The sequence below is a fragment of the Colossoma macropomum genome, unplaced genomic scaffold (assembly GCF_904425465.1).
Source record: "Colossoma macropomum unplaced genomic scaffold, Colossoma_macropomum, whole genome shotgun sequence".
Taxonomy (NCBI): Eukaryota; Metazoa; Chordata; class Actinopteri; order Characiformes; family Serrasalmidae; genus Colossoma; species Colossoma macropomum.
The window spans coordinates 39,487,516-39,515,176 of NW_023494790.1; the positions used below are offsets into that span (position 1 = coordinate 39,487,516).

Genomic DNA, 27,661 nt, shown 5'->3' on the forward strand with positions numbered 1-27,661 from the left:
ATATTTCATTTTCAAATTAAAAGACTTTGAGCAGTTCTGAACTGCCCACTTTGAGAGCTTCTGTTATCTAAGTAGCATGAGCTGAAATGCAAAACTAAAATCACACAATTAGCGTGTAGTTTTGTGTTTTTATGTCTCAAATGAATTATTTCACATGCATGTGTGTATTTTTGTTAAATTAAAGCATAATTAGACAAGCAGAGGTTGAGAGATGCTGATCGCTTAGACCAGGACGTCAGCAATTTAATCAGAAACAGACACGTCAGCTGCAAGTCTTCTTATCTACCTCTAGATGGCAGAAGAATCTAAGATGAGAGGCAAGTTGATACACATTAGGCCCAAATTGAGTCAACTCAGTGTTCTGTCTGGGATCAGCTCTTTAAGACTAAAGCTAACATTAAACACAAATTCCTGTTTAATTAAATGGTTAAGATGTAAACAGAGCGGTTCAGAGTGGTTCAGAGTGGTTTGGTGTGAAACGCTCTGTTCTAAAGAAACTTACCGAGTCAGAACTGTTCACAGTGGTGGTGATAGGAACCAGACGTCCACCTCTAAAAGCTCCCTCACAGAAAGTTACTACAGGAAATGGTTATGAATTCACTGCCTGATGACTGAGACACTGTTTTATGATAGTTTTGAGAAGCAGGCCCTGGAAGAGGAGAGCGTCCAGACAAAGCCACTAGAAAAGAAAGAGAGGTAGCCGCAGCGACAGCAGCTTCTTCAGTCCTTCTGATCGGAGTCTGGAGGCGAAAGAACATCTTGAAACGTCAGAAAACAGCACTTTCACTTTCACAAGCCAAAAAGCAGCAAAACAACAACTCCCACGAGAGTCTACCACTCACATGGCCTACACTGTATAAACATAAACAGTGTATATACAGTATACGGGTCATTCTACAGAAACGTCCACTCTTCTGTCTCTACATAGGAGTCACTGGTGTTACTGATCCTCATTGGTGTTACACATAATAAAGGAACACCAGAGACATTTTTAATGAACAATGCATTTTACAAAATACCTGCTACAGAACATCAAACCACATGTTGTCCATCATGGAAAATCCACTAAAATATGGAATTTAATCCATTTGTGTTCTGTTTTTTCACAGTTACCTCAGAATAAAGTCGGTCACACCAGTGACTTCAGCTAAAAGCTTCATATGAAATCATGAGCTGAATGAGAAAATCTCTGATAACTGAAAGACACAGTGGACTCACCATGAGCTTTTCTTCATAGATCCTCAGAACACAGGTAAAAGGAAGTCGAGTGATGTCATCAGTGTGACTTTTATTTCAAAATAAGAGTTTTTTTGTTACGCAGTAACACCAGTGACACGACTCCTGGGGACCACAGCTTTCTTTAAATATTTTATAATATTTATTTGCCATTTTTTTTCTTTTTGTAGCTTAATTGATATATTTCATAATCGTGTATAGATTATTGTAGTTAAAATTGCAGAAAAACATGTTTTTTACCTCAAAATATGGCCTCTTTACACATAACTGTGGGGACGAGCTCTTCTGTGGTGCTCTGAATTCTAGATGATTGATTTAAAAACCAATATTGCTAAATTGAGGCTCAAAAAGGTGTAATTGATAAAATAACAGTTTTATTTTAAAATCTAAATAAATTGTAACTAACATGTTAAGTGTAATATATCTGTAAACACTAGGGACACAAAAATGGACATTTCTGTAGAATGACCCATATACAGTACAAGTATAAAATGAAAATTTCATCTTTTTTAAAAACAAACAAACAAACAGTCTTGGACTGCAATTAGCAGACAGTGTTTGCATGGCGTTAGCAAAGCAGCTGACGAAGACTGATGTCATTTAATCTTCAAACCTGTTAATTATTCATTTCAGTTGCTTTAAAAGGAACCGTACCTCCAGAGGAACCAGAGGAACTGACCGCTGTTCCACTTGCACTTCGTTTCTTAGTTTGGACACTGAATGGGTGTGTGTGCTACCACACATTAGCATTAGAATGAGCAGGTCAGGCAGGTTTAGCAGCAGGCCAGCTAGCCGGCTAGCTATTCGTTAAAAAACGGACATGATGAGAATCTTATGGAAGCCAGTTTTCACCACTGGATAAAAAAGTCATAATATTATATATTATATTATATTTATTAGGAGGTTAGTCATAATTGAGATAGTAAAGTCATAATTTGTTGATGCTAAGTAAATTATAAGACGGTAAATCAATTATGAGAAAGTAATTCATAATTGAGATATTAAGTCTTACTCATGAGATTCAATCTTATTATAATGAGATAGCAAGTCATGATTATGAGATGCTAAGTTATATTGATGAGAAAGTAACTCATAACTATGAGATAGTCATAATTATGATATCCTAAATCATAATAATGAGAAAGTAATAATTATGAAATACTAAGGCACAATTATGAAGTGCTAAGTCAATTATGAGTCATAATTATGAGATGCTAAGTCATAATTATGAGATGCTAAGTCATATATCCTAAATCATAATAATGAGAAAGTAATAATTATGAGATACCAAGTCATAATTATGATATCCTAAATCATAATAATGAAAAAGTAATAATTATGATACCAAGTCATAATTATGAGATGCTAAGTCAATTATGAGTCATAATTATGAGAAAGTAAGTTATAATTATGAGATGCTAAGTCATAATTATGAGATAGTGTCTTTATAAGATGACTTGCTAAGTCATTATTATGAGAAAGTAAGTCATAATTACTTGTCTTTATGTTATTATTGCTTACTAAATTTATTTTTTTCTATATGTATTGTTTTCCAGTGGCTGAAATGGGCTGAACAGTTAAAAACAGCAGGGTTTGCTGAAGGTTTGTTGCCATAACAGGAGGGCTTCAGATTCTGCTGAAGGGGAGGAGCAGGTCAGGCAGGTTTACCAGCAGGCCAGCAGGCCAGCTAGCCAGAGGTCACGGCTAATCAGCTGCTTCAGGCTGCGTTTCGAGGCCTTGGCTGAAGAGAGCTGGATGGGTCTGATGGAGGACGTTAACACGGTGCTGTTTGTAATTTCGGACTGCAGTGGGGTGAAGAATTTTAATTACATGAATTTCTTTCCATTTCGTTCAACACCTCTAGGCTTCCACGCAGCCCGTTTGTCTTTGGAAGCACATTTGAAAATAAAACATTATTTTCTGCACTTTTAAAAACAGACTTTATTAAAAGATAGTGGTTCTATACAGAACCATAAACACTCAAAGAACCATTTTCAAGCCTAAATGCTTCTTTGAATGGTGAAATTGTTCTTCAGATTGATGGAATGGTTCCATATAGCACTGAATAGGGTTCTGTTATTGTACAAGCTTGACATTGTCACAAGAACCCTGCTTGGTGCTATATAGCTCTATATAGAGCTTCTATTCTGTACATCTAGAACCATATACAACACAACCTCCATCAATCTGAAGAAAAATGAGTGTTCATGGCTCTATAGAACCACCGTCTTTACTAAAGAACCCTTGAAGAATCTTTAAGAACGTATTTTCTTCACTTTCCGGCAACAAGGTGAGACGAAGCTGAGCAGAACGTTCACAAATGTTGCCCCGACTGTGAGAAACTCGACACGTCGTTCTCGTTCATTTAAGGATGCGATGCTGCTTTATGTCCTGCAGATGAGTTCAGAGATGAAAAGTGTGCATAGATGATTCTTCAAAAAGTCTAATAGTGGGACGTCCATCTAGGAACCTCTGCAAATGAAGCTAGCAAAAGGTTCTGCAGTTTTACAGGGACCAGAGACAAGCGTTCTTAGGTGGACCACAGTCTGAAATGAAGCCAGAATGAATTATGCGAGAAAGCACAAGACAAATAGGAAATTCCTCCATAATTAAGTGGTTAAGATGTAAACAGTGGTTCAGAGTGGTTTGGTGTGAAACACTCTGTTCTAGAGAAACTTACTGAGTCAGAACTGTTCACAGTGGTGGTGATAGGAACCAGACGTCCACCTCTAAAAGCTCCCTCACAGAAAGTTCCTACATGAAATGGTGATGAATTCACCACCTGATGACTGAGACACTGTTTTATGATAGTTTTGAGAAACTCAGTCGACTCGTGTAGGTTCACTGGTGGTTTTGGATAGTAAATAAAATGTCTATATTTGTATATGTATATACTTTGGTGAAATTGCCCTTTAACAAATAGACAGCTTGAACATTACGTAAAGGAAGGAAAATCTTTATTTTATCCTGCTACAGTGGCTGTAAAAGTCCACTGGGAGGCAGCCAAACATACAAGACAAGATCATAAATCTCCAACGCTTATCCCAAGATTCAGACTGAGCCGCGAGGAACTCTTACGTAAATCTTCCTTTTATTGAGCGTTCTGGATTGGATTTAAACCTGAAAGTACAGTAGGCCTGTTTCGTCGTCCGTCGCCCACAATGAACCACTTCTGTGAGGTCAGTAGGGACAGTAGAGGCATCTACACAAACTGAGGGCCCCAAAACTGAAATACGACCCAAACGTAAATTGCATAGTCAAGTTGTGCTGTTACACAGAATTTCAGGTATTACACAAGTAGGGACGATCTGTTGACCCAGATGACAAAGGATATCTTTGTGGGTCCAGCCGCTACAAAGAGACAGACCGCATGTTGAAAATGCTGGACAGACAGACCTCAAAACATACATCAACAATCAGCAGAGAAGAAGTCTCTCCTTTAAAGGCGCACAATACGTATAGAAGCTTGTACGTATATTCAAGTGTGCAAATGAAGCTCACGTGAGATTATCATGTTCTTAAAAAACGAATAGAAAGAAAAAACAATAATCAAAACCCCTTGAGATCTATTCCGGAGCAGGACCACTGAGGTATGGGTCGCCCTGATCCTCCAAATATTAGGCTTTTGCAGACGATGCATAGTCCAGAGATTATGTGCTTTTTCCTTCCCGAAGCTGTTCCTCATATTGGCACTTAAAAAGCTTTTCTTTAGGGCGAGTTTTCGTCAGAGGGGCCTCCCAGGTGGCCACGGTTAGACGTATCCACTTTCACTGGGTTCTACTGAGAGTTCACGCTAGTGAAAAAGCCAGCTCATTGTTTTTAATCGGAAACCAGCAACGTCATTTCTCTAATGAGTCTATTTGATGGTAGAGAAGAGCAATAAAAGCAGCACTGCTTTATCTTTCTTAATAAAAGGGGAATTCCACTGATTTTTCAGATTTTCTGCATAATTCAACTGTAAAGACGTGAAGAAAGTCATTCATAGTAGTTTGGTGTGAAATTCTCTGTTCTAGAGTCACAGTGGTGGTGATAGGAACCAGACGTCCACCTCTAAAAGCTCCCTCACACAAAGTTTCACGGCAGTACAAAGACAAAACACCATCAATCAACATTCCATATAAACTCAGAAGACTCGTGTAGGTTCACTGGTGGTTCTGGATAGTAAATAAAATGTCTATATCTGTGTTGTAGTCATGGTGACCCCTGGTTCCTATCACCACCACTGAAAAGACATCTGAACCATTTCACACCAAACCACTCTGAATGATCTTTACAACTGAATTATGGAGAAATTTTGGTGGAATTCCCCTGCAATGTCTTTTTTATTCCTTTAAAAAACGAGGAGAAAAATAGAAATAAAAATACAGCTACACATCTTGTGCGAGATACGTCCACAGCTACGTTGATTTGGTCCGGAGCTCCGAGCCTGGCTCGGTTTAGTGGTTGGGTGGCGTCGGCTGGTTCACGATGACCTGGATGACGAAGTCCTTCTGGATCTTGGTGTCCTGCAGGCGTGTCTTGTCCGTGAGGAGCTTGCCTGAGAAGAACCAGCGCTGGTGGGCCACTTCGATGCCCTCCTGGGCCTGGAGCTGCTTCTTCAGCAGGCCAATGGGGTCGGCCATGCTGGCGTTGAGCCGCAGGTCTTTGCCCGTAGAGAGGCGGACCTTCAGCTGGAACTCCTTCTTGGAGGCCGTTTGGGGTTCGGCATTCTCCACCGGGTCCTCCTCGCTGCGCTCGGTGATCAGGTTGACGGGTGGCGCCAGGCAGTAGACGGGCAGCTGGTAGCGGTTGCCGAGCTCGTCGTAGCACTCAGTCAGAGACCCTGCAGGTGAGATATGAAGATCTGAGCTTTGCGCAAAGTGCACTAGAAACTCGAGGGACAATTGAAAGAAAACTACGTTCTGTTTTTAATAAAACATACAGTTACTAAATACACACAAACACATACTGGCCCTTATTATAGCGTATATTATTATAGCTTATTATAGCTTATTATAGCTTATTGGGTGCCGCTACATCTCAGCTATTATGCAGCCTGGACCAGCCGCTTGAGTGACGCTGTATCGCGGCTACGAGGCTCTCTGGATTGGGGACCTGACTGACGCTACATCGCAGCCCGAGCTGGCTGCTTGGTAGACATTGCATTGCAGCCATGAGGCTGCCTGGACCAGTAGTGTTCGGCTGCATGAGCAGAGCCACACCACAGCTACAAGGCCTATCGGACCAGATGTCTAAGCGAAGCTACGTGGCTGCCTAGGCCGGCTGCTTGGGTGGCACTGCATTGTGGCTGCCTGGACTGCTGGGGTTCGGCTGCAGGAAAATGCTCCCCCTTTGTGGCTGATGACATTTTCAGCCTTCAAGGCTTCCCTAGACGGCCTCCTGTGTGATGCATCATAGTTGTGGAGTGAAACTTTCCCTGCGGCTAAGGACTCTTTCTGGACTAGCTAAGTGACTCTATACTGTGGTCAGTGAAATCCCCTCTGCTAGCTGTGGGAACCATGGAGTGTGTGTGATATGTATTGTTGACTATGTACTGATTGTAAAGCGTCCTTGAGTGTGGGAAAGGCGCTTTATAAATAAAAGTGATGATGATGATGATGATGATGAAGAAATGAGCGGAATGAATGAGTGCAATCAGCTTCAGTGCGTGAAATCAAGCGCCAGCCTACTAGCACCTCATTTACATATCATTTACATGAAGCACGCCCTAATTCATGCACATTTCTCTATAAGAAGCCAATAGCATTCAGCAGCTTGTGAGCCAATGGCTGAGTGGTGAGTGCACTGCTCCCCCTACTGGTCAAAGTTTAAAGTGTTAAAATTAGGACCACTAGAAAGAATAAAATGAAGTGTTTTTAAGATGGTACAATGACGTGATTGTGTAAAATAACGTATTTATACGCTGTATTACTGCAGTGCGTCAGTATGAGATGATCTGCACTAACCGTGTTTTGTATTCTTTATTTTGTGGGTGAAGTCAGTATAAAACAAAGACAGTGCAATGTGCCTTTAAATGGAATGTGGTGTATTTATATCAATGTGTTCTTTAGTTAAGAAAACTGTTCTACAAAGAACCTTGAACACTCAAAGAACCCTTTGCATGATTAAAGCATTCTTTAGATTGAGTGAGAATGTGCTGTAGATGGTTCTACATAGAAGCTTTTTGAAAAGGGTTCTGTATAGCACCAAAAAAGAGTGTTTGTTTCAATGTCAAGTTTGTATCAATAGAAGAACAATTTTCAAATAGCTTCTATAGAGAACCATCTACAGCACATTCTCACTCAATGTGAAGAACACCTTCACAGTACAAAGAACCCTTCAATCGTGCAAAGGTTTTTTTTGAGTAGTTACGGTTCTTTACAGAACCATTTTCTTTACTAAAGAACCCTTGAAAAAAACATCTTAAATGTGTACCAGATGTGTTTGATAGTACAGACACACCAAAAATGAAACTGATGAAAAAACAGAACTGTTGGTGAAATATGAGTCGCTCATTTTACGATCAGAGCTGACCACACGGAACTCCGATGAACAAGAACCAATGTGACGCAATGTATTATGATAATGCTAAAATACTGTCGTATTGCCCAAACTAGGTTTGTATTGAAAGTTTAGAATCAGCACTTTCCAGAGAAACGCTTGTTTCAATGCATTTATGATAATCTGTCATGATCTGTGACTTGGAAGAGAAATTTAATACAGAAACTGAGCCAAACTGTCCAAATTGCTCTGTAATCCACTGAACTCTCATTATTATATTATACAACAGTGAGTTCCGGCCACGCGAGCTGATTGGTTGAGAAGCGTTCTAACCGTGCTGTTATTTCACCATAACATCACGTTTTTTTTCACAAACGCTGTATCACTCCGCTGAGACGCCGTTGCTAAGCAACGAGTTTGACAGCTGTTCAGTCAGCAGCTGTGACAGAAGAACAGCTGAACAACCTGGAATCAGCCAGAAATGAACCCAACACCATTCGCCAAACTAAAGGGGCTGTAAGATGCTTTACAGACTGGCTGGAACAAAACAACATTAATACTGATCTGGCAAAAACTGACAAAACTGAGCTGAACCTGATATTGCAGCAGTTTTATGGCTCAGTCCGATTTGGTCAGACTCTGAAGATCAGACTACACGTTTGGCGGATGGTGTTGGGTTCATTTCTGGCTGATTCCAGGTTGTTCAGCTGTTCTTCTGTCACAGCTGCCGACTGAAAAGCTGCTCAGTGGTGATGACAGTTTGGGAATTTAGTGTAAGGAGCTGGAGAACGAACTGCCGGCTGTGCAGCGAGTGGGCGGAGCCTGTTACTCTGGCGTATTATCATCAAGCTGCTCGTTAAGGAACTATAATTTGGTGAAGGAGCTGCGAACATTAAAACATATTAAACGCCGCGTTCACGGCCCAGTTTATTAATTTATTACTTTATTTGTTTAACTGTTGTATTAAAGCAGTAGAACACTCGAGGAGTGTGTTATCGCCAATAACATCACGGCTGTGATGATCTACGGCGACCAAATCACAGCTGTGATGTTATTTCATGATAACACACTCCCTCTCGGGTTCTACTGCCTAAATATCAAGCTACAGAAAAAGGAGGATGTTTGTCCAGCTCCTCTCACCATGTGGCAGTGTGATACTGGCTCCATCGACTATAGCCTGAGCCAGATCATGGTCATTGCATTCCAGCGCGACAGCAGCCGCTTTCAGGGCGTCCCAAATCTCCTTCCGGCCTTCAAACGCAGGAGCAGTGTCCCAGAACTCGTCCCTCTTACTGCGGAGCTGGCCCTCCGTCATGGGGTAGTCACTCTTCCACCGGGGTTTGTCCTTCTTCAGGGGTTCATTACGGGCTGGAGGAACGAAAGAATTAGAAAGAGTCGAGTTTAATTTACATTCAACAAATAAAACATTATCAGGGTTGTTCTCAAAGGGGAATTCCACCAAATTTCCAAAATTCCTCTATAATTCAGTGGTTAAGATGTAATCAGAGTGATTCAGAGTGGTTTGGTGTGAAATGGTTCAGATGTCTTTACAGTGGTGGTGATAGGAACCAGGGGTCGCCATGACTACAACACAGATATAGACATTTTATTTACTATCCAGAACCACCAGTGAACCTACACGAGTCTTCTGAGTTTATATGGAATGTTGATGATGGAAAATAGTGGAAAATCTGAAATAATAAGTTTTCTTTGGGGACTATTTTGCCTCACAGCACCCTGCATATTATGTATCCCTCCACCATGAATGGGCTAAACAAAATATGTCTTAAACCAAAATCTTCTCAAAACCATCATAAAACAGTGTCTCAGTCATCAGGCAGTGAATTCATAACCATTTCATGTAGGAACTTTCTGTGAGGGAGCTTTTAGAGGAGGACGTCTGGTTCCTATCACCACCACTGTGAGCAGTTCTGACTCGGTATGTTTCTCTAGAACGGAGCGTTTCACACCAAACCACTCTGAATGACTCTGTTTACTTTGCAGTGATTTAATTGTACAAATATTTTGAAAAATTGGAGGAATTCCCCTTTATACTTCGCTATAACTGCATGTACACACGTCACTACATATGCAATAATTCCAGTTACAAGAGACGGAAAATAGAAATTCCCCTTCAACATAATGAGTTATGAGTAAGTCAAGCAGTCTTCATTGTAAAAGTAAAGTAAAAGGAACAAAAACGTAATTTTTTTTTGCCGTTTGCTCTTTGTGTAACGGAAAAACTTGTGGTGTATGTCTTTACATGTTTTCAGTGATATTTTTAAAGCTGCCCTGTTGTTTCTCTCCTCTTGTTGATGAAGTAGCTGGTTTAAAATGAAATCCATCAATGTCGGCTAATCCTAATAAGGGAGGGACTGTGTGTAACTTAACCTAATCAGGTTAAACCCCAAGACAAACACGTGTGAATTCAGTTTACCCACAGAATGGAGCAGGAGTTCCAGTCCCAGTGGAACCCTTTAGTACTCAGTGTACAGACGAGCTGCCTGGACAAACATCACGTCCTTCATGAAATTAGTATAATCTCCATCATAACAACGCAGCATTAACTCCAACTCCACATATTCAGCCTTTCAGTCAGAAACTGGTTCAGGATCAGCATTAAATAACAATAACCCTGATAACAAGAGCAGCTGAAGTGACGCCCAGCTGGTTGCTAGGAAGCTGCCAGATGTTTGACTTTTTAGGTGGTTTCTAAGGTGCTGTTAAGTGGATGCTATCATAACACAGGTTGTTGCTATGTGGTTGCTATGGTACCCCAGGTGGTTATATGGTTTTGCTAGCTGGTTGCGATGGTGTTGGTGTTGAGAATTTCCCTATTGGGGACTAATAAAGGGTTACCTTATATTATTCCAAGAGGTTGCTAGGGTGTTGTTGGGTGGTTGCTATAGTATCCTAGGTGGTTGCTATGGTATCGATGGTGGTTGCATAAGTGTTGTTAGATGGTTGCTATGGTACCCCAGGAGGCTACTATGTTGTAAGGTGTTGCTATCTGGTTGCAATGGTGCTCCAAGTTGTTGCTAGGGTGTTGTCAGGCAGTTGCTCTAGCATTCTAGGTGGTTGCTAGGGTGTTGTTATGGTATCAGTGGTGGTTGCATAGGTTTGCTAGCTGGTTGCGATGGTGTTGGTGTGAGAATTTTCCTGTCGTGGGACTAATAAAGGGTTATCTTATCTTGTCCCAAGACGTTGCTAGAGTGTTGATGGGTGGTTGCTGTAGTATCCTAGGTGGTTGCTATGGTATTGTTGGTATAGGTATTGTTAGATGGTTGCTATGGTATCCCAGGGGAGTTCTGTGGTGTTGCCATGTGGTTACTATGGTGTCCCAAGTTGCTGCTTGGGTGTTGCTCGGTGGTTGCTATGGCATTCCAGCTGGTTGCTACAGTGCTGCCAGACGTTTCCTATCGTATTTTCTATATGTTTCTAAGGTGCTGTTAAGTGGTTGCAATTGTATCACAGCAACAGCTAGGTGGTTGATATGGTATCTCTGCTGATTGCTAGGGTGTTGCAAGATGGTTGCTAAGATATCTGCTACTCGGTTACTAGGGCATTGCTTGGTGGTTGCTATGTTACCCCAGGTGGTTACTATGGCGTTGCTAGCCATAGACACAGCAGTGCTGCTGCAGTCTTTAAACACCTCAGTGTCACTGCTGGACTGAGAATAGTCCACCAACCAAAAATATCCAGCCAACAGCCTCCTGTGGGCAGCGTCCTGTGACCACTGATGAAGGACTAGAGGATGACCAACACAAACTGTGCAGCAGCAGATGAGCTATCGTCTCTGATTTTATATCTACAAGGTGGACTGACAAGGTAGGAGTGTCTAATAGAGTGGACAGTGAGTGGACACAGTGTTTAAAAACTCCAGCAGCACTGCTGTGTCTGATCCACTCGTACCAGCACAACACACACTAACACACCACCACCACGTCAGTGTTACTGCAGTGCTGAGAATGACCCACCACCCAAATAGTACCTGCTCTGTGAGGGTCCATGGGGGTCCTGACCACTGAAGAACAGGGTAAAAGGGGGCTAACAAAGTATCAGAGAAACAGATGGACTACAGTCTGTAACTGTAGAACTACAAAGTGCACCTATATAGTAAGTGGAGCTGAAAAAATGGACAATGAGCGTAGAAACAAGGAGGTGGTCAGAATGTTATGTCTGATCTGTGCATACTGCACACAGGAAACGGTGATGAATTCACAGTTTATGTTCTGTAGGTGTGTGAGGTTTAATGTGGGTGGAGGAGGTTCTACTGGGAGCAGTGCTGGTTGTACAGTCTAACAGCTGCAGGGAGGAAGGACTTTTAAGCAGGACTTTGAGTTCTAAGACAAAACGTTATAAGGAAATTGCTAAAGAGCTTGTATGCAGTTGCAGAAAACAGCATAAGCTGAAGAAACACTACAGTGGTATTTTGCAATACCTGCAGCTTTGCACAATAAAGGGCAGAGACCGATTTGAATTCCAGACCTACAGTGTCATCTCGGCAGTGTGTGATGTTAAGAATGGCATCAGTTCACACAATGAGTCTCGTGGGTTTGCTGTTTATTTGACCACACTGAGGACTCTCCCACTTTAACTGCACATTTAGGGTAAACAATATGTCTGCAAACGACATCAACAATAGCGCTTACAGGCAATAAGCCTGACGAATTCACAGCCAGACGCTGCTCCGAGAGGGGACAACAGAGGCCTTGTTTACAGTAAACAACGTATGTTGAGCCCAACACAATAGGGAGTTAAGATCCTATATCACTGAGCCTTGTGGCTTTCTATAAGATTGTGTGTTGGGCACAAAAACAGCCTTGTGTACAAGACGTATAGATCGAGCACCATGTTTACAGACTAGAGGAAAAGAAACTATCCCAAAATATACGGTCATAAAAATCCTGAAAAGAGCACGTGGAATACGTGGGTCATTCTACAGAAACGTCCATTTTTGTGTCCCTAGTGTTTACAGATATATTACACATTAGAGTTACAATTTATTTATATTTCAAAATAAAACTAAGTTATTTTAACAATTACACCTTCTTGATCCTCAATTTAGCAATCCTGGTTTTTAAATCAATCATATAGAATCCAAGCACCTCAGAAGAGCTCGTCCTCACAGTCATGTGTGAAGGTGTAGAGGCCATATTTTGAAGTAAAAAACATGTTTTTCTGCAATTTTAACTACAATAATCTGAAAATATATAATGAAAATATATAATTTAAAAAATTATATATATATATAAACAAAAAAAACATATAATGAAAGTTGTCCCCAGGAGTCGTGTCACTGGTGTTACCGTGTAACAAAAAATCTCTTATTTTGAAATAAAAGTCACACTGATGACATCACTCGACTTCCTTTTCCCTGTTTTCTGAGGGATCTATGAAGAAAAGCTCATGGTGAGTCCACTGTGTCTTTCAGTTATCAGAGATTTTCTCATTTAGCTCATGATTTCATATGAAGCTTTTAGCTGAAGTCACTGGTGTGACTGACTTTATTCTGAGGTAATTGTGAAAAAATAGAATACAAATGGATTAAATTCCATATTTTAGTGGATATTCCATGATGGACAACATGTGGTTTGATGCTCTGTAGCAGCCATTTAGTAAAATACATTGTTCATTAAAAATGTCTCTGGTGTTCCTTTATTTTGTGTAACACCAGTGAGGATCAGTAACACCAGTGACTCCTGTGGAGAGACAGAAGAGTGGACGTTTCTATAGAATGACCCATGTATGTTTTCCTGCATAATTAGATGGTTAAGATATAAACAGAGTCGTTCAGAGTGGTTTGGTGTGAAACACTCCGTTCTAGAGTCAGAATTGTTCACAGTGGTGGTGATAGGAACCAGACGTCCATGACATGAAATGGTTATGAATTCACTGCCTGATGACTGAGACGCTGTTTTATGATAGCTGTAAATCCATTTATGATGGAGAGGTACTTGCAGGGTGTTGCTAGGCAAAAACAAATAACTTATTATTTCAGATTTATCACTATTTTACCATCAATAACATTATGTATAAAAATGCAGAAGACGTATAGGTTCACTGGGGTTGGGCAATATGATCTATTGTTATTGTGATTAATTATGCCACAAAATTATGCTTATCTGAACGTACTGACGATATTGCCGGGACTTTTACTGTCGCATGCTTGTTTCTAAAGCGAGCATGATTAGTCCTGTTCACCTGCATAGGCTTTCTTACTATTCTATTTGATAGTATGTTTAAACCTGGTATTACTTGGTATATTTTGGTAGATAACGTGTACCATAAAACTTCTTAAAGTATCGAGGTATTACATATTTGCCATCTTGCCCACTTCTGTAGGTTAACTGGTGGTTCTGGATAGTAAATAAAATGTCTATATCTGTGCTGTAGTCATAGCGACCCCTGGTTCCCATCACCACCACTGTAAAGAAAGCAGAGTCTCTTTTGAATGTAATAAATTTTGAAAAATTGGTGGAATTGCCCTGTTATGCAATGAGCACCCGCTCTACCTCACCTGGCCTCGTCTCGGGCCTCGGGTTAAACAACAACTAGGATTCCCACCCATTTGCATGTGAACTGATAAGCTCCAGCTCCTGATCAAAACGCAAAGCTCGGTCAGGTAAACATACGGCGCCCGGCAGAGGCCACGGAACCTCATACTCCAAGGAAGCAGATTTAAAGACCCATTATATGGCAAGAATATGAATATCAGGGGGCTTCTGGACAGCCTCTGCGGCTCGTCCGACTCGCGGACGGCACAGAGGGACGACTGGCTGCTACTGAGGGTTTAAAAAGGTCACCTTTCATCCAAACAAATTATTTATAGTGTGGGCGGCTTAGATGCAGCACGTAATCAGGACACGCTGGAGGATTTGCTCGGCTGTCTCGTTTCACTCGCTCTGACTCACGGCGCGCTGCTGCGCTGAGGCAGGTGAGAGGCAGAGGTGTGAGAACACAGCGGATACAGTACATGGACATTTTGGACTAAAAGAATATCAATAGAGTGAAGCTAAAATCAATAATCACACCTTTTTAACTACACTCTTAAAACGCCTTTAGTAACGTAATGGTTCTAGATACAACCATGAACACTCAAAAAAACATTTACATGCTTCAGAGGTTAATGGCATGGGCAAATCGTTCTTCAGATTGATGGAAAATGTGTTGTATTTGGTTCTACACAGCACCAAAAAGGGTTATGGCACACAAACTGCTTTGGTGCTACATAGAACCATATAAAACACATTCTCCATCAATCTGAAGAACCATCTCACCATGCCATTAACCCTTAAAGCATGCAAATGGTTATTTCAGTGTTCGTGGTTCTATTTAGAACTCCTCTCTACTAAAGAACCATCTTTTTTAAGAGTGTAGAACACATGGTGCTAATTATGTTCAGATATCGCCCAGGCCTACACTCTTAAAATGATGGTTCTTTAAGGGTTCTTCAGTAAAGAAAACGCTTCTATAAAGAACCATGAACATTCACTTTGCATGATTAAAAGGTTCTATATAGCACATTTATATGGATCCTTCTTGAAAATGGTTCTATATATCACATAAAAAAGGGTCCTTCTATTGTTAAAAGCTTGACATCAAAATAGCAGAACCCTTCTGGGTGCTATATAGGCGCCTTTTTAAAAAGGTTCTACATAGAACAGCACATTCTGAGGATAGTAATGCAAAGAACCCTTTATTCATGCGAAGGGTACTTTGAGTGCTCATAGTTCTTTGTAGAGCCATTTTCTTTGCTGAAGAACCATCTTGTTTAAGACAGTAGTTCAGTCCATGTTCTAAGCGTGTCTGGGTGGAGACTTTAGCTCCAGCCTGTTTTACAGACACTCGGGTTCTACTGCTGTGGAATGTTACAGCCAGTGAGGATATAATGAGCCAATCACAGGGCAGCGTCTCTTCTGATGCCTATAAAGACACAACAAAGGAGGAACATAGTCGCGGTTCACCATAAGGCTCCTCTGAGGGGCCAAACAACTGAGCAGAACAGAACTCCTCCATTACGGCGTCCCCACACCCGGTTATTTCTACAGCGTTCTCCGTTCAGCACGGAGCCAAAACCACACGCAGATCTTTAGTCTCAAATAAGCAGCTGTGAGCCAGGCAGCCTCACTCCAGCGCAGACTACAGTCAGCTAGTGCTGCACCCTTAAAAAGGACAGTTCTTCAAAGGTTCCTTAGCAAAAACAGCGGTTCTACATAGAACCATGAACACTCAAAGAACCATCTGCATGCTTAATGGTGAAATGGTTCTTCAGACTAATGGAGAATGTATTTTATATGGTTCTATATAGGACCAAAAAGGGTTCTTCTAACGTTACAAGCTTCACATCGTCACAATAGTAGAACCTTTTCTGAACCAGTCTCACAAGGTTCTATGTAGAGCCATATACAACACATTCACCATCAACCTGAAGAACCATTTCACCATGCAGAGAACCATTTAAGTGTGCCACTGTTTTAAGAAAGATGGTTCTTTAGCAAAGACAGTGGTTCTATATAGAACCATGAACACTCAAAGCACCATCTGCATGCTTAATGGTGAAATGGCAATTCAGACTGATGCCGCATGTGTCATGTATGGTTCTACATAGCAACAAAAAGGGTTCTTCCACTGTTACAACTTAGACATCATCACAACAGCAGAACCCTTTCTGAACCACTTTCAGAAGGTTCTATGTAGAACTACATACAACACATTGTCCATCAATCTGAAGAACCATTTCACCATCAAGCATGAAAATGGTTCTTTGTGTGCTCATGGTTCTACATAGGACCATTTTCTTTACTCAAGAACCATTGAAAAACCATCTTTCCTAACTTACGTCCTGAAAGCTTCACTTCTGATAGACTCTTGTTTTGAGTTTTTTTGTTTTGGTGTTGACGTTGAAGGATGTCAGCAGAGTGGAGACAAAAGGGAGACCAGACAGAACCTCTGACTTTACTAAAGAACCATAAAAGAACCACCTTCATTAGTGTGGGAGATATATGAGTATATGCAGTGATACTGACAGTGTGAGGAGATGCTTTTCAGTTTTAGAGAGATTTTAGCTCCGTATCTGATGGATAATGTGGATTATATCCATGCTGACATCCATAAAAGCAGCATTCCTGCTCCTGTTCCTGCTCCTGCTCCTGCTCCTGCTCCTGCTCCTGTTCCTGCTCCTGCTCCTGCTCCAGGTCCTATTTCTGCTCCCAAGCTGTTCATTTTTAATTCTGTTTTGAACTCTTTACTGATGTTATCCAGGACCTGACAGTGAACGGCGACATAATTCACTGCCAGCTTCAGATTATTTTGAAAGAGCAGCTTAAAATCCATAAAAAAATAAACAGTATGTTTCCTTTCTGCTTTCTGTCTGATTGATGTTTACAAAAATGTAAGATTCTCTTTTTAAGAGAAGAAAACAGAACAAATCTGTCAGGAGTATAAGACATTCTGCTCAATACCTTTATTAACGATAACTTATTAACGTCACTAACGCTGACTTCCACATTACTAATGCTAAATTCATTATCTCAGCCAGGACACTCCTGAAAAAGAGCTTTTTAATCTCAGAGAGTTTCTTTTCTGGTTAAAAAGAATAATAAATAATAATTTTAATACTACTACTAATAATAAATATTATTATTATTATTATTATTATATATGAGTTTACTAACGCTCTTAATGCCAACTCATTACCTTTATTAATGCAAACTTAAGAACATTATTAATGCCTGGCTTCATTAACTTTAATGCTCACCTATCATTAATGGGCTCGTTAACCATACTAACACAAATTCATCCACTTTAGTGTTAACTTTATTAATGCTAACGCCAATTCATTAACTCTTAACGCTGGCCTGAATATCCTGATATGGTGAAATATTTGTAAACTATTAAAATATCAATATTGTTCAGCACCATAAGAGGATCTGGGGTCTCATAAGCGTCTACGAACATCTGAGCTTCAGACTCGGCTGCGGTTCCTGCAGAGAGAGGCAGGAAGTGAGCATTACGCTGCAGATCTATAGGCTAGGCCATATCATCAGCCTGTGATGGTGACACGGCAGCAGACAGTCTTATCTCCTGCTGAAGACGCCGCGTTCACCGCGCTGTGGGTGAAGATAAGCGAGCGGTGCGGCGCTCTGAGGGTGTTGGCTGCCAACAACTCCAGTATCACAACTTCCATTAGCGAACGCCCAGAATTCCATCTGAACCAGCGTCCATCATGCTTTACACGCCCAGACGCCGTGAGTACGTCCTCCGTATCCGTAACATAAACCACTCAAACAAATCGAATAAAGACACTGTAAAACAGAGGAGTCATTTCACGGCAGCATTACGGTGATGCATGAACGTCTGACACACAAACACCCTTCACACACACTGCGTCTGTGTGGCGTGAGCAACACCGGCTGCGCGGGCGACGAGGCGGAGTTCCAGGAACCGCACTGAAGCGCGCAGTGTTTAGAGAAGGGACCCCGCACCAATTTTTTTTTTCGCAGCTTAATACACTAAATATGCCATGAAAATTTAAAAAAAACAAACAGAAAACTGTATACAAACTGAAAAATTTAATTCATGATGAAATACTAACACCATTCGCCAAACTAAATGGGCTGTAAGATGCTTTACAGACTGGCTGGAACAAAACAACATTAATACTGATCTGGCAAAAACTGACAAAACTGAGCTGAACTTGATATTGTGGCAGTTTTATGGCTCAGTCTGATTTGGTCAGACTCTGAAGATCAGACTACACGTTTGGCGAATGGTATTGGGTTCATTTCTGGCTGATTCCAGGTTGTTCAGCTGTTCTTCTGTCACAGCTGCCGACTGAAAAGCTGCTCAGTGGGGACAGTTTGGGAGTTTAGTTGTATAAAAGCAATGGAACACTCGAGGAGTGTATTATCACCAATAACATCACGGCTGTTCTGATCTACGGTGACCAAATTAAAGCCGTGATGTTATTTCACGATAACACACTCCCTCTCGGGTTCCACTGCTTAAGTATATTATAAACAGTAATATAAACATACAAAATGTGGTTTTCTATAGAAAACTGTTACAGGCTTTAATCGTAAATAACATAAATATTAATATTTATATTATTATTAATATATTCATATAAAAGAAATCCTGGAGATCTCTGATTTTATAGTTTTATATAGTTTTAATAGTTAACTTCACTGTGCTTTGCTGAATAAAGCATTACCTTCACTGAAACTCTCTCTAAACAGGTACATTAACCATCTTTGCTGCATGCAAATAGAAAAGCATGCAAATAATCCAAATATCCCCCTTACAGAGAGTACAAACATGGTTGCGAAGAGGAAAAAACACGTTTAAACATGTCTCTGACGAGGAGCAATTTATCTAGAACTCTGCTCTAGGCACGATCACACTAACATAGTACGACTTACAGATTGTAATGGAATGTGAAGATGGTTTTGTAGTGCAGGAGCAGGAACACTGACGGGGTTTATTCTGCTGAGCTGGACGCAGACAGAGACGCAGTATCGGCTCCTCACTGGAATTACAACTCAAATCCTTTCAATCCAGACGCTGCTTAAAACAGACGAAGGGCTGGAGTGTTTTCTTTTCCCCTGGGCTCCTCATACACTGACTGGCCATGTCATTAAATCCACCTCCTTGTTTCTACACTCACTGTCTACTTTATCAGCTTCACTGACCATATAGTTTCAGTCTGTAGTTCTACAGTTACAGACTGTAGTCCATCTGTTTCTCTGCATACTTTGTTACACTGTTCTTCAGTGGTCAGGACCCCCATGGACCCCCACAGAGCAGGTACTATTTGGGTGGTGGATCATTCTCAGCACTGCAGTAACACTGCTGTGGTGGTTGGCGTGTTTGGCCCAATCCCATTTCTTATTTTCACCCCTACCCCTTGTTTTCGAGTGTCGCCTTACCTCTTGGAACTGAGTTACAGGGTAGTGGTTGAAATCTTCCCTCTGAAATGGGACCCTCAAATAAAAAGAGCATCACTTCATTAACAGCTACCAGCGTTGCTCTGTAGGCGACCCTGCCAGTCTGCAGTGACAGCAGAGGAGGGTAAAGTTCAGCTCCTCACTGCTGGGCTTTAGTTACATTTAGGGCATCATATGATCTTCAAAGAGGGGGGCAATTATTTATTATCACCCACCCCTAATTCTTCAGTGATATGAAGCTGAAGTCAGATATTCACCAGATTCTTGTTCGAATTTTCCCGTTCCACCTTAAATAGAGTAGCAGTTCTGATGCCTGAGGCGCCAGAATGTAACTGCTGCATCTTTTAAGGTGGAATGGGAAAGTTAGCTACTGAGACATCAGCACTACTAGAGATTTTTAATGCTTGTTATGAAGAAAAGGACCAAAATACACTGAAACAACATTAAACTAAGATAATATGGTGATTATTGTAATTTTTTAACAGAGTAAATTCTCACATTTGTGGGTTTTTTTGGTTTCTTGTTCTCCATCTTTCCGTTTTTTTTTCCTTTTTCTCATAACTCTCTGTTTGGAGTCTCTGAAAAACCTCCGTTTGGAGGGTCATGTAGCCCCAACACTTCACCCCTCTATCTCAACAAGAACCGGGGCGCCCTACACCTAGACGTGAATGCTGAAAACGGAGGTATAGGGCTGAGTGGTAGGGATGAGGAGTGAAATGGGATTGGGCCTTAATGTGTGTTGCACTGGTGTGAGTGGATCAGACACAGCAGTACTGCTGGAGTTAACACACACAATAGATTAAAAACGACAACTGCATCATAAAAATCTTCTGCTTTCTGATTCTGCAACAACAGCGATCACAGCTGGAAAAAAATACCAAAAATCGTCACAAATATGCAAAAAATGTCACAGATGACTTTATTCAGCGATAAGGCAGCAATGCAGGCCTATCAAAATACACAAGCTGGAGCTGTGGAGTAATCCTGCAACTCTGATTTCTGCTAATGATAATGGTAATTATCAGACTCACTCCAGTGGTTGGATCACATGACAGGTACCGAGAGTTTTTAACTGAACTGGAAAAATCTGCCTTTAGTTCCAGCATCAGTGAGCTGGACCCTCACTACAGGAACCACTACAGCTCGGCTCGCTGGGTCACTCAGTCATTTTAAACTCTTACTCTATAACCACCTCCACTCTGCCTCACACTGTTCTACCTGTTTTTTACTATTATTGTCTTATTTTCATTTTTTTAGCTGTTTTATTTTATTTTTCCCCATTTATTTTTTGTTTATTTATTCTTATTCTTGTTTTAATTATGATTTTTATTATTATTTCAGTCATTTTAATTCATTTTAGTTTCCTTTTTGATTTTATTAACTTTAACATTTTAGTTAAGCTTTAATTATTTTTTATATTTTCTACAGTTTATGTATTTTTATTATTGATGTTTCATTTTTATACTTACCTGATTTGAGACATTTTATTATTAAATTTACTGTTATTATTTGGTATGTTTACAACGAATCCCTTTTCACTGTATTTACTCAGCAACACTGTTTATTGAGGTTCACCCTCAATGTTCTCCAAGGTTAAATAAAGGTTGATTGATTGATTGACTGATTGATTTCTTCTGAATTGCTTTGTGTAACACAACTCCCAACATGCAACTATTTGCATGCTTTGCCGAAAGGCAACAAGTTCGCAAGTTTGGCCCGTTACCCTGCTGACTCCAATGAGAATGGCCTCGATATACAGCTGTACCCAAACAGATCAGCTTTATTACTGTCATTAAGGAAACGCTCAATGAAATTTCAGTGATAATTCAGGCTGAGCAACATACATAAAGTGAGGGGGCTGTTACATTTGCATGAATAATGCACTGGGGCTTCACAAACTGAGGACGTCCCCCGGTGTATATAAACTCTGACCTTACAAAGGTTCATAAACTAGAGCAGAGGAGCCAAATTAGTGCATCACAGACGGTCAATATATCTGTTTAGATCAGGGGTCGCAACCCAAATGTTAAGAAGAGCCATTTTGTCCTTTCAATAAGAATCAAAACACCTTGGGAGCCACAACGTTTTATGTCCATTTTACCTTCTTGGCTGTGAATATGTCTCAGTAATTGCTGATGTACTATAGGGAGATTCACTCGAAAGAGGCCCCGAATATCATGTAATAACTCTCTCTAGGACGAATCAATCTGAATGAAACAAGGTGCAATGAGCTCCTCAGTATATGAGGCTTTGAACAAGCCGGGACGCCCCTGCGTCGAGCCATGAGGTCGGCGCCGGACAGCTGTCGCCACATTTAACTCTTTTTGCAACTTCCGGGTGCAGACCCCCGTACCCCTTCATATGTCTGGCCGAAAACGGAGATCACTTCCAGCATCGCATGTAATGTAATCAATTACACATACGTCAAGGTATGTAGTGCATTTTTTTGGTTCAGATTGCTTCATCCTAACGGGAGTTACAGCAAAATATTCAGGGCCTCTTTCCAGTGAATCTCCCTGTAGTATAGGCTAAAAATATAATATAAGCGAAAACACAGACTTACTTTGCTCTGCTTTAAGCTTTAGCTCAGCTATAGCCGCTTTTCTCGCATCTCCAGCAGGAAAGTTTTTTCTTATGAGGCTGAAGTCGCTTCTCATTCTCCAGTTTCTTGTTTGAATTTACCCGTTCCACCTTAAACGGTGCTTGAGACACCAGAATATAACTGCTGCACCATTTAAGGTGGAACGGGAGAATACAAACGAGAAACTTCAGCTTTGCGACTTTTTAGTGTTTCAGTTTCTTGTTGCAGATTAAACGTATCAGGAAACCAGCTGGAGTGATTATAAACACTAATAAGTCAGTTTGTCTCCAAATTATCGATGTTCATCTTAAATCTCTCTCTTTGCCGTTTCGTTAGCTACTAGCTAGGCGAGACTGTTGTCTGTGTTGCTACGGTGACCAGCAGTCTGCGCTGATCTTCAGGGTTAAAGGGTGAATTAGCAGTTCTACATTAACTCCAGAGTTTAAGACCATTTATTGTTAAACTGTGTTGAACGATCAGCAGAGCTTTATTTTACTGTAAAGGAGGATTATTTTATTTTTACCTACAAATCTGATTCAGCTGTGGAGCCACAACAGGGCAGTAAAAGAGCCGCATGTTGCCGACCCCTGGATTAGAGGCTATTTTAACCCCTTAAATGGACACAGCCCACCAGCAGGGCCAAAGTTTTACTACACAGTTCTATAGCCTATTCTGCATTGAAGCCCATGTAGTTAATGAATAAGCCCAAGTAAGTCATAAGCCTGGGGGTTTGAGGGGTTAATGGAATTAAAGGGCTCATATTATACATTTTGTTGTACTTTATGTACCAAAAACAGTCATAATTAATTTTTCCATGACCATCCAACCCCTCTTTATCCCTCTGAATTAAACAGGTTGTTTTTGTTGTTGTGCCTTTAAGACTGATGTATGTAAATGAGCCCTGTCCTGATTGGCTGCCCTCATTCAAAAAGTGGTCTTAGCTGAAACACTCCCTTTAACTTCAGTATGAACAGGCGGAGCTAAATTAATGTAAACGGGTTGGTATTTGAAACATCCTAAAAACAAATAATTAAAAACAGGACGTTAAGCAACTAGTTTCATTCAAATGACATTGAAAAAATCGTTCATTCAAAGTATTTTTAGGCTGAATAAAACTAGTTAATTTACTCGTTACCACACAAAGTACTTTTAAGGTTGATCTAATGAGCCATTTTTACAGAGTGCACTACATCTTGAAACTTTATCAATGTTTACATATTTCAAAAACAGCAAAGAATTCACTTTTACACTATAGGGGTCCTTTAAATATGGAGGTACTCAAAGAAACACTTGCTTGGACTCTCCATGGCCCAAAACAAGCAGATATGTGTTGTCCCAACTCAACAGAGCGATTCTGCACATGACAACGTCAAATGACCTAAAAACTTGATTTTATGAGGCGATGTGGACAGTCGGTTGTAAATTCCTAAACTGATGACTGATTTACAGTCCAGCACTGAGCTGTTTGGTTCAGTGCTTGAGCAGCGAAAAACAGCCCAGAACCAGAACTGAACACACTTCATCTAACTGAACTGACTTTTTGGTTCACTGTAACCGAATCAGTTTTATTCAATCTAAATAAACACTTTGAATGAATGACTCTTTAGATCAAAGTACATTTAGAGTTGAATAAAACTAGTTTAATTGCTTGTTACCAAATGAAGTACCTTTAGGTTGAAATGACAAACCATTTTTTTTTACAGTGTACGAATATGTAGCTTTCATAGCAACCGTTGCTAGGTTGGACAAGCATTTATTTATTAAACTGCACTATTTGTAAATTTATCACTACCTTCCATAGATGTGCAATATCTTATAAAATTATATATTATTGATTTTTATCATTTTAATTTAAATAATTTTAAATTATATAGTCTTTTCCTTTTAATATCTTGTATTTCATAGTAGCTCATATTTTTCTTTTATTCGTTTGATGTTATTTTGTTAATGAACCACTAGGATTTATTGTACAATTCGGATTGTTGTGCAATGACAATAAAGCATCTTATCTTTACAGAACACTAAAAATCCTATTCAACCTGATGAGAAACTGCAGCGCACAACTAGAGGTGGGCAATATAATGTTTTATTGTTATAGCGATAAACAATGTTTTTGTGAACGTATCGTAAATATCATCAGTACCACATGTGTGTTTCGGTAAGAGGGAGCATAAATAGTCCTGTTTAATTTGATTTTGTACAGTGCAGTAAGTGAAATGTGTACACCCCTGTGCACTTCCCTGTTTTGGTCTAAATATCCAGATTTGGAGTGCGTTGTTAATGTCAAAAGATATTTTGTGTGTGCACCAAAGGTCAGACTGTGGCAAATTTATTAATTTTAGCAGCTGAAATTAGGGTGGTGGCTAATTCTGTCGTTCACAATGATTAGTTACAACGTCATAAGCCGTATTTGGACAGAATTATGTCTAATTTCCTCTTTTAAAGGTGCTTCTCTGTAGTGCTGAACGATTTTGGGAAAATACCTAATTGTGATTTCTCTCGCCATTGCTGTGATTGCTATGTAAATTGGGGTGCACAATATGATATTTTATCATCATTGCAATAAATGATGTCACAATATGCTTTTCTAAGCATATTGTGAATATCGTCAGTACTCAAAGACACTGACTACGTTTCATTACAGAGTGGGCATAATTATGTCTGTTTAATTGGATTTAGTGCATCGCAGTTTGCAAAACATGGCATTATTAAATCTTAGAAAAACTCAATATCATGATGCCTGTCGTGCATCGTAAAAAAGTGGTATTTTTGTCATATCATCTACTCTCAATTTACATTATGATTGTTTTCTGTAAACAGGCCTGTTTTTTGGCCAAGAAGACCAGAAAATCCACATTATTTCAGATTTTCCACTATTTTCCATCATCAACATTCCATATAAAACTCGTGCGGGTTCACGGTGGATTCGGATAGTAAATAAAATGCCTATATTTGTGACCTCTGGTTCATCACCGCTGTAAAGGACTCTCTGAATGACTTTCTTTGCATCTCACCAATTGAATCACGTGTGTACATACATATACATACATATGTTTTCATAAACATATATACATTCATACATATATATATATATATATATATATATATATATATATATATATATATATATATATATATATACACACACACACACACACACACACACACATACATTATATATATATATATATATATGAGTTTTAAATCAGTTGAATTCCCCTTTAAGTTAATTAGACCCTCGTTAAGCACTAATCACTCGTCTTACCTCCCCGTTTTCTCTGATTCCTTCCCCCTCGAGACGATCCCTGTCCGCGGGACTCCTGCCGTTCTCTCCCCACACATCCTCCCATGGCTGTCAGTTAAATCCCAGCCTCATTCTTCACTGGAGATTGATCACGTCCAACACCAGGAAGCTGGAGCTCTGCGCAGAACTGTGTCGGCTATCAACACACAGCTGCTGCTCCAAACAGGAAAAACTTCGCTTCAGTAAGGTAAATGAGGGCAGCGGTGACGTTTTTCCCCCTTCAGCTACACTGTAAAATACAGAATAATTTACAGTAATTTACTAACAGCAGGGTTGCCCGTGAAGTACTGTATATTCATAGTAAATATTTTACATTTTTACTGTAAATTTACAGCACTTTACTGCAAACTCTGCTGCCAGTATATTACTGTAAATTGCCGTTTGGTGTGTTACTGTAAATAATGTACCTCTCTAAATATGCCATCTTTCACAGTAAATCCAAATACAATATAAATACAAAATACAAAACATGCAAACAGACACACTCATCTACAGAAACAGACGATCATTCTCAGTGCTGGCAATAAAATGTTTAGACTGTTAGAAATGATTAATCAACAATAATAATAATAGTCACTTATTCATTTATTGTTATGAACTCATTAATTGGCCAAAACACAGCAATTTTCTGGCAGAGGGTTGCCAGTAAAGTAGCATATACTCGCAGTAAATATTTTACATTTTTACTGTAAATTTACAGCACTTTACTGCCAGTATATTACTGTAAACTGTTTGGTGTGTTGCTGTAAACAATGCACCTCTCTAAATATGCCATCTTTCACAGTAAATCCAAATACAAAATACAATACACGCAAACAGAAACACTCATCTACAGAAATACCTTTTTACAAAGAGAAAAAAGACGATCATTCTTAGTGCTGGTTGTTTAGACAGTTAGAACTGATCAGGGACTAATATTACTGTTGATTAATCATTAATTGTTATGAACTCATTGTTATGCATTCATTTATTAGCCAGAATAAAATTCTCAATACAGTAATTTTCTAGCAGGGTTGCCAGTAAAGTAGTATATATCCACAGTAAATATTTTACATCTTTACTGTAAATTTACAGCACTTTACTAGTAACCCTGCTGCTGGTAAATGACTGTAAAGTGTCGTTCAGTGTGTCACTGTAAACAATGCACCATCTTTCACAGGGTGACCCTGTAAAGCAACAAACCAGTATTTCACTGTAAAGTAAACACTGTAGAAGTTACAGCAGTTCATCCAGGGCTCACCTTGAGACGACATTAGGAGGTTTTACCTCCCAGAAGGCACTTTAGGGAAGTTAGCGAGCCTCCAAGTACGCAAGACCGAGTCTGCGAGTCTGCAAGTACAGACTTGTAGAGTAGTGTTGTTCCTCGGAGGGTCCGACGTTCACAGGGGCGAAATCAACCGGTAGCAGCAACTTTTTACTATCTTTTGTCCCTCTTAGAGTCCAGAAAGAAGCAGGAATAAGAGGTTCTTAAACCTGACCCACTCCCGCGACTATTTTACCGAGCTCGGTTTCGGTTTCTGAACTTCTGGTGCGAGGCAGGCTAACGTTAGGCTAGCTAACCTAGCTAGGTCGACCTACGTTAACCGTCAACGTTACGCGAATTAAACCGAAACGTTTCCGCCAAAACGACGTCCTGAAGCATAACTGCCGGACAGATTCGACTGCAGGAAGGTCCGTCTCTTCGCTGAGTGTCCGGCCAGCATAGTTCACCAGCTCTCCGGCTCAGTCCGAGTCCGCTTCTCCACTTCTCTCGGTCCGCCAGCAGAGCTAAAGCTCGGTTAGCTGTCCTGCTCCAGTTGGCCAGTCCAGTCAGAAATCGACCCGGAGCCGGACTACGGACAAAACAAACCTAATCAATAACACCACAGCCGCGTCTACATGTTGGTTCTGTAGGTGTTCGAGCCGGGCTGGCGTTATTCTCGAACCTTTACAAACCTTTCACTGTCGAGCTCTCGGAGTCCGAATCCGAGTCAGAGTCGCTCTGCCTGCCAGAGAGTCAGAGTCCCTTTACACGACTGTGGCTGTTCGCGCAGCCGCAGAGCGGAGCAAGCGACGTCACACAGAAACGTGAGAAACCTTCGGCGATTGGACGCAGGACGGAGCCCCGAGGAG

At 40.4% G+C, this 27,661-nt stretch overlaps 1 protein-coding gene across 2 annotated transcripts; it reads right to left on the reverse strand.

The window, feature by feature from the left end:
• Nucleotides 1-5,505: 5,505 nt before the first annotated feature.
• ubtd1b (ubiquitin domain containing 1b) lies at nt 5,506-27,579 on the reverse strand. 2 transcript variants are annotated; one of them, XM_036573357.1, is made up of 5 exons: nt 27,485-27,579; nt 26,790-27,381; nt 25,511-25,778; nt 8,857-9,084; nt 5,506-6,058 (listed from the first exon to the last, which is right to left on the reverse strand). In XM_036573357.1, exons 3-5 carry the CDS (start codon nt 25,593-25,595, stop codon nt 5,673-5,675), a joined length of 699 nt encoding a protein of 232 aa, XP_036429250.1. In that variant the 5' UTR covers nt 25,596-25,778; nt 26,790-27,381; nt 27,485-27,579; the 3' UTR covers nt 5,506-5,672. The 2 variants fall into 2 exon arrangements, with proteins under 2 accessions (XP_036429250.1, XP_036429249.1); XM_036573356.1 differs by having other exon boundaries at nt 26,790-27,564.
• Nucleotides 27,580-27,661: the final 82 nt, after the last annotated feature.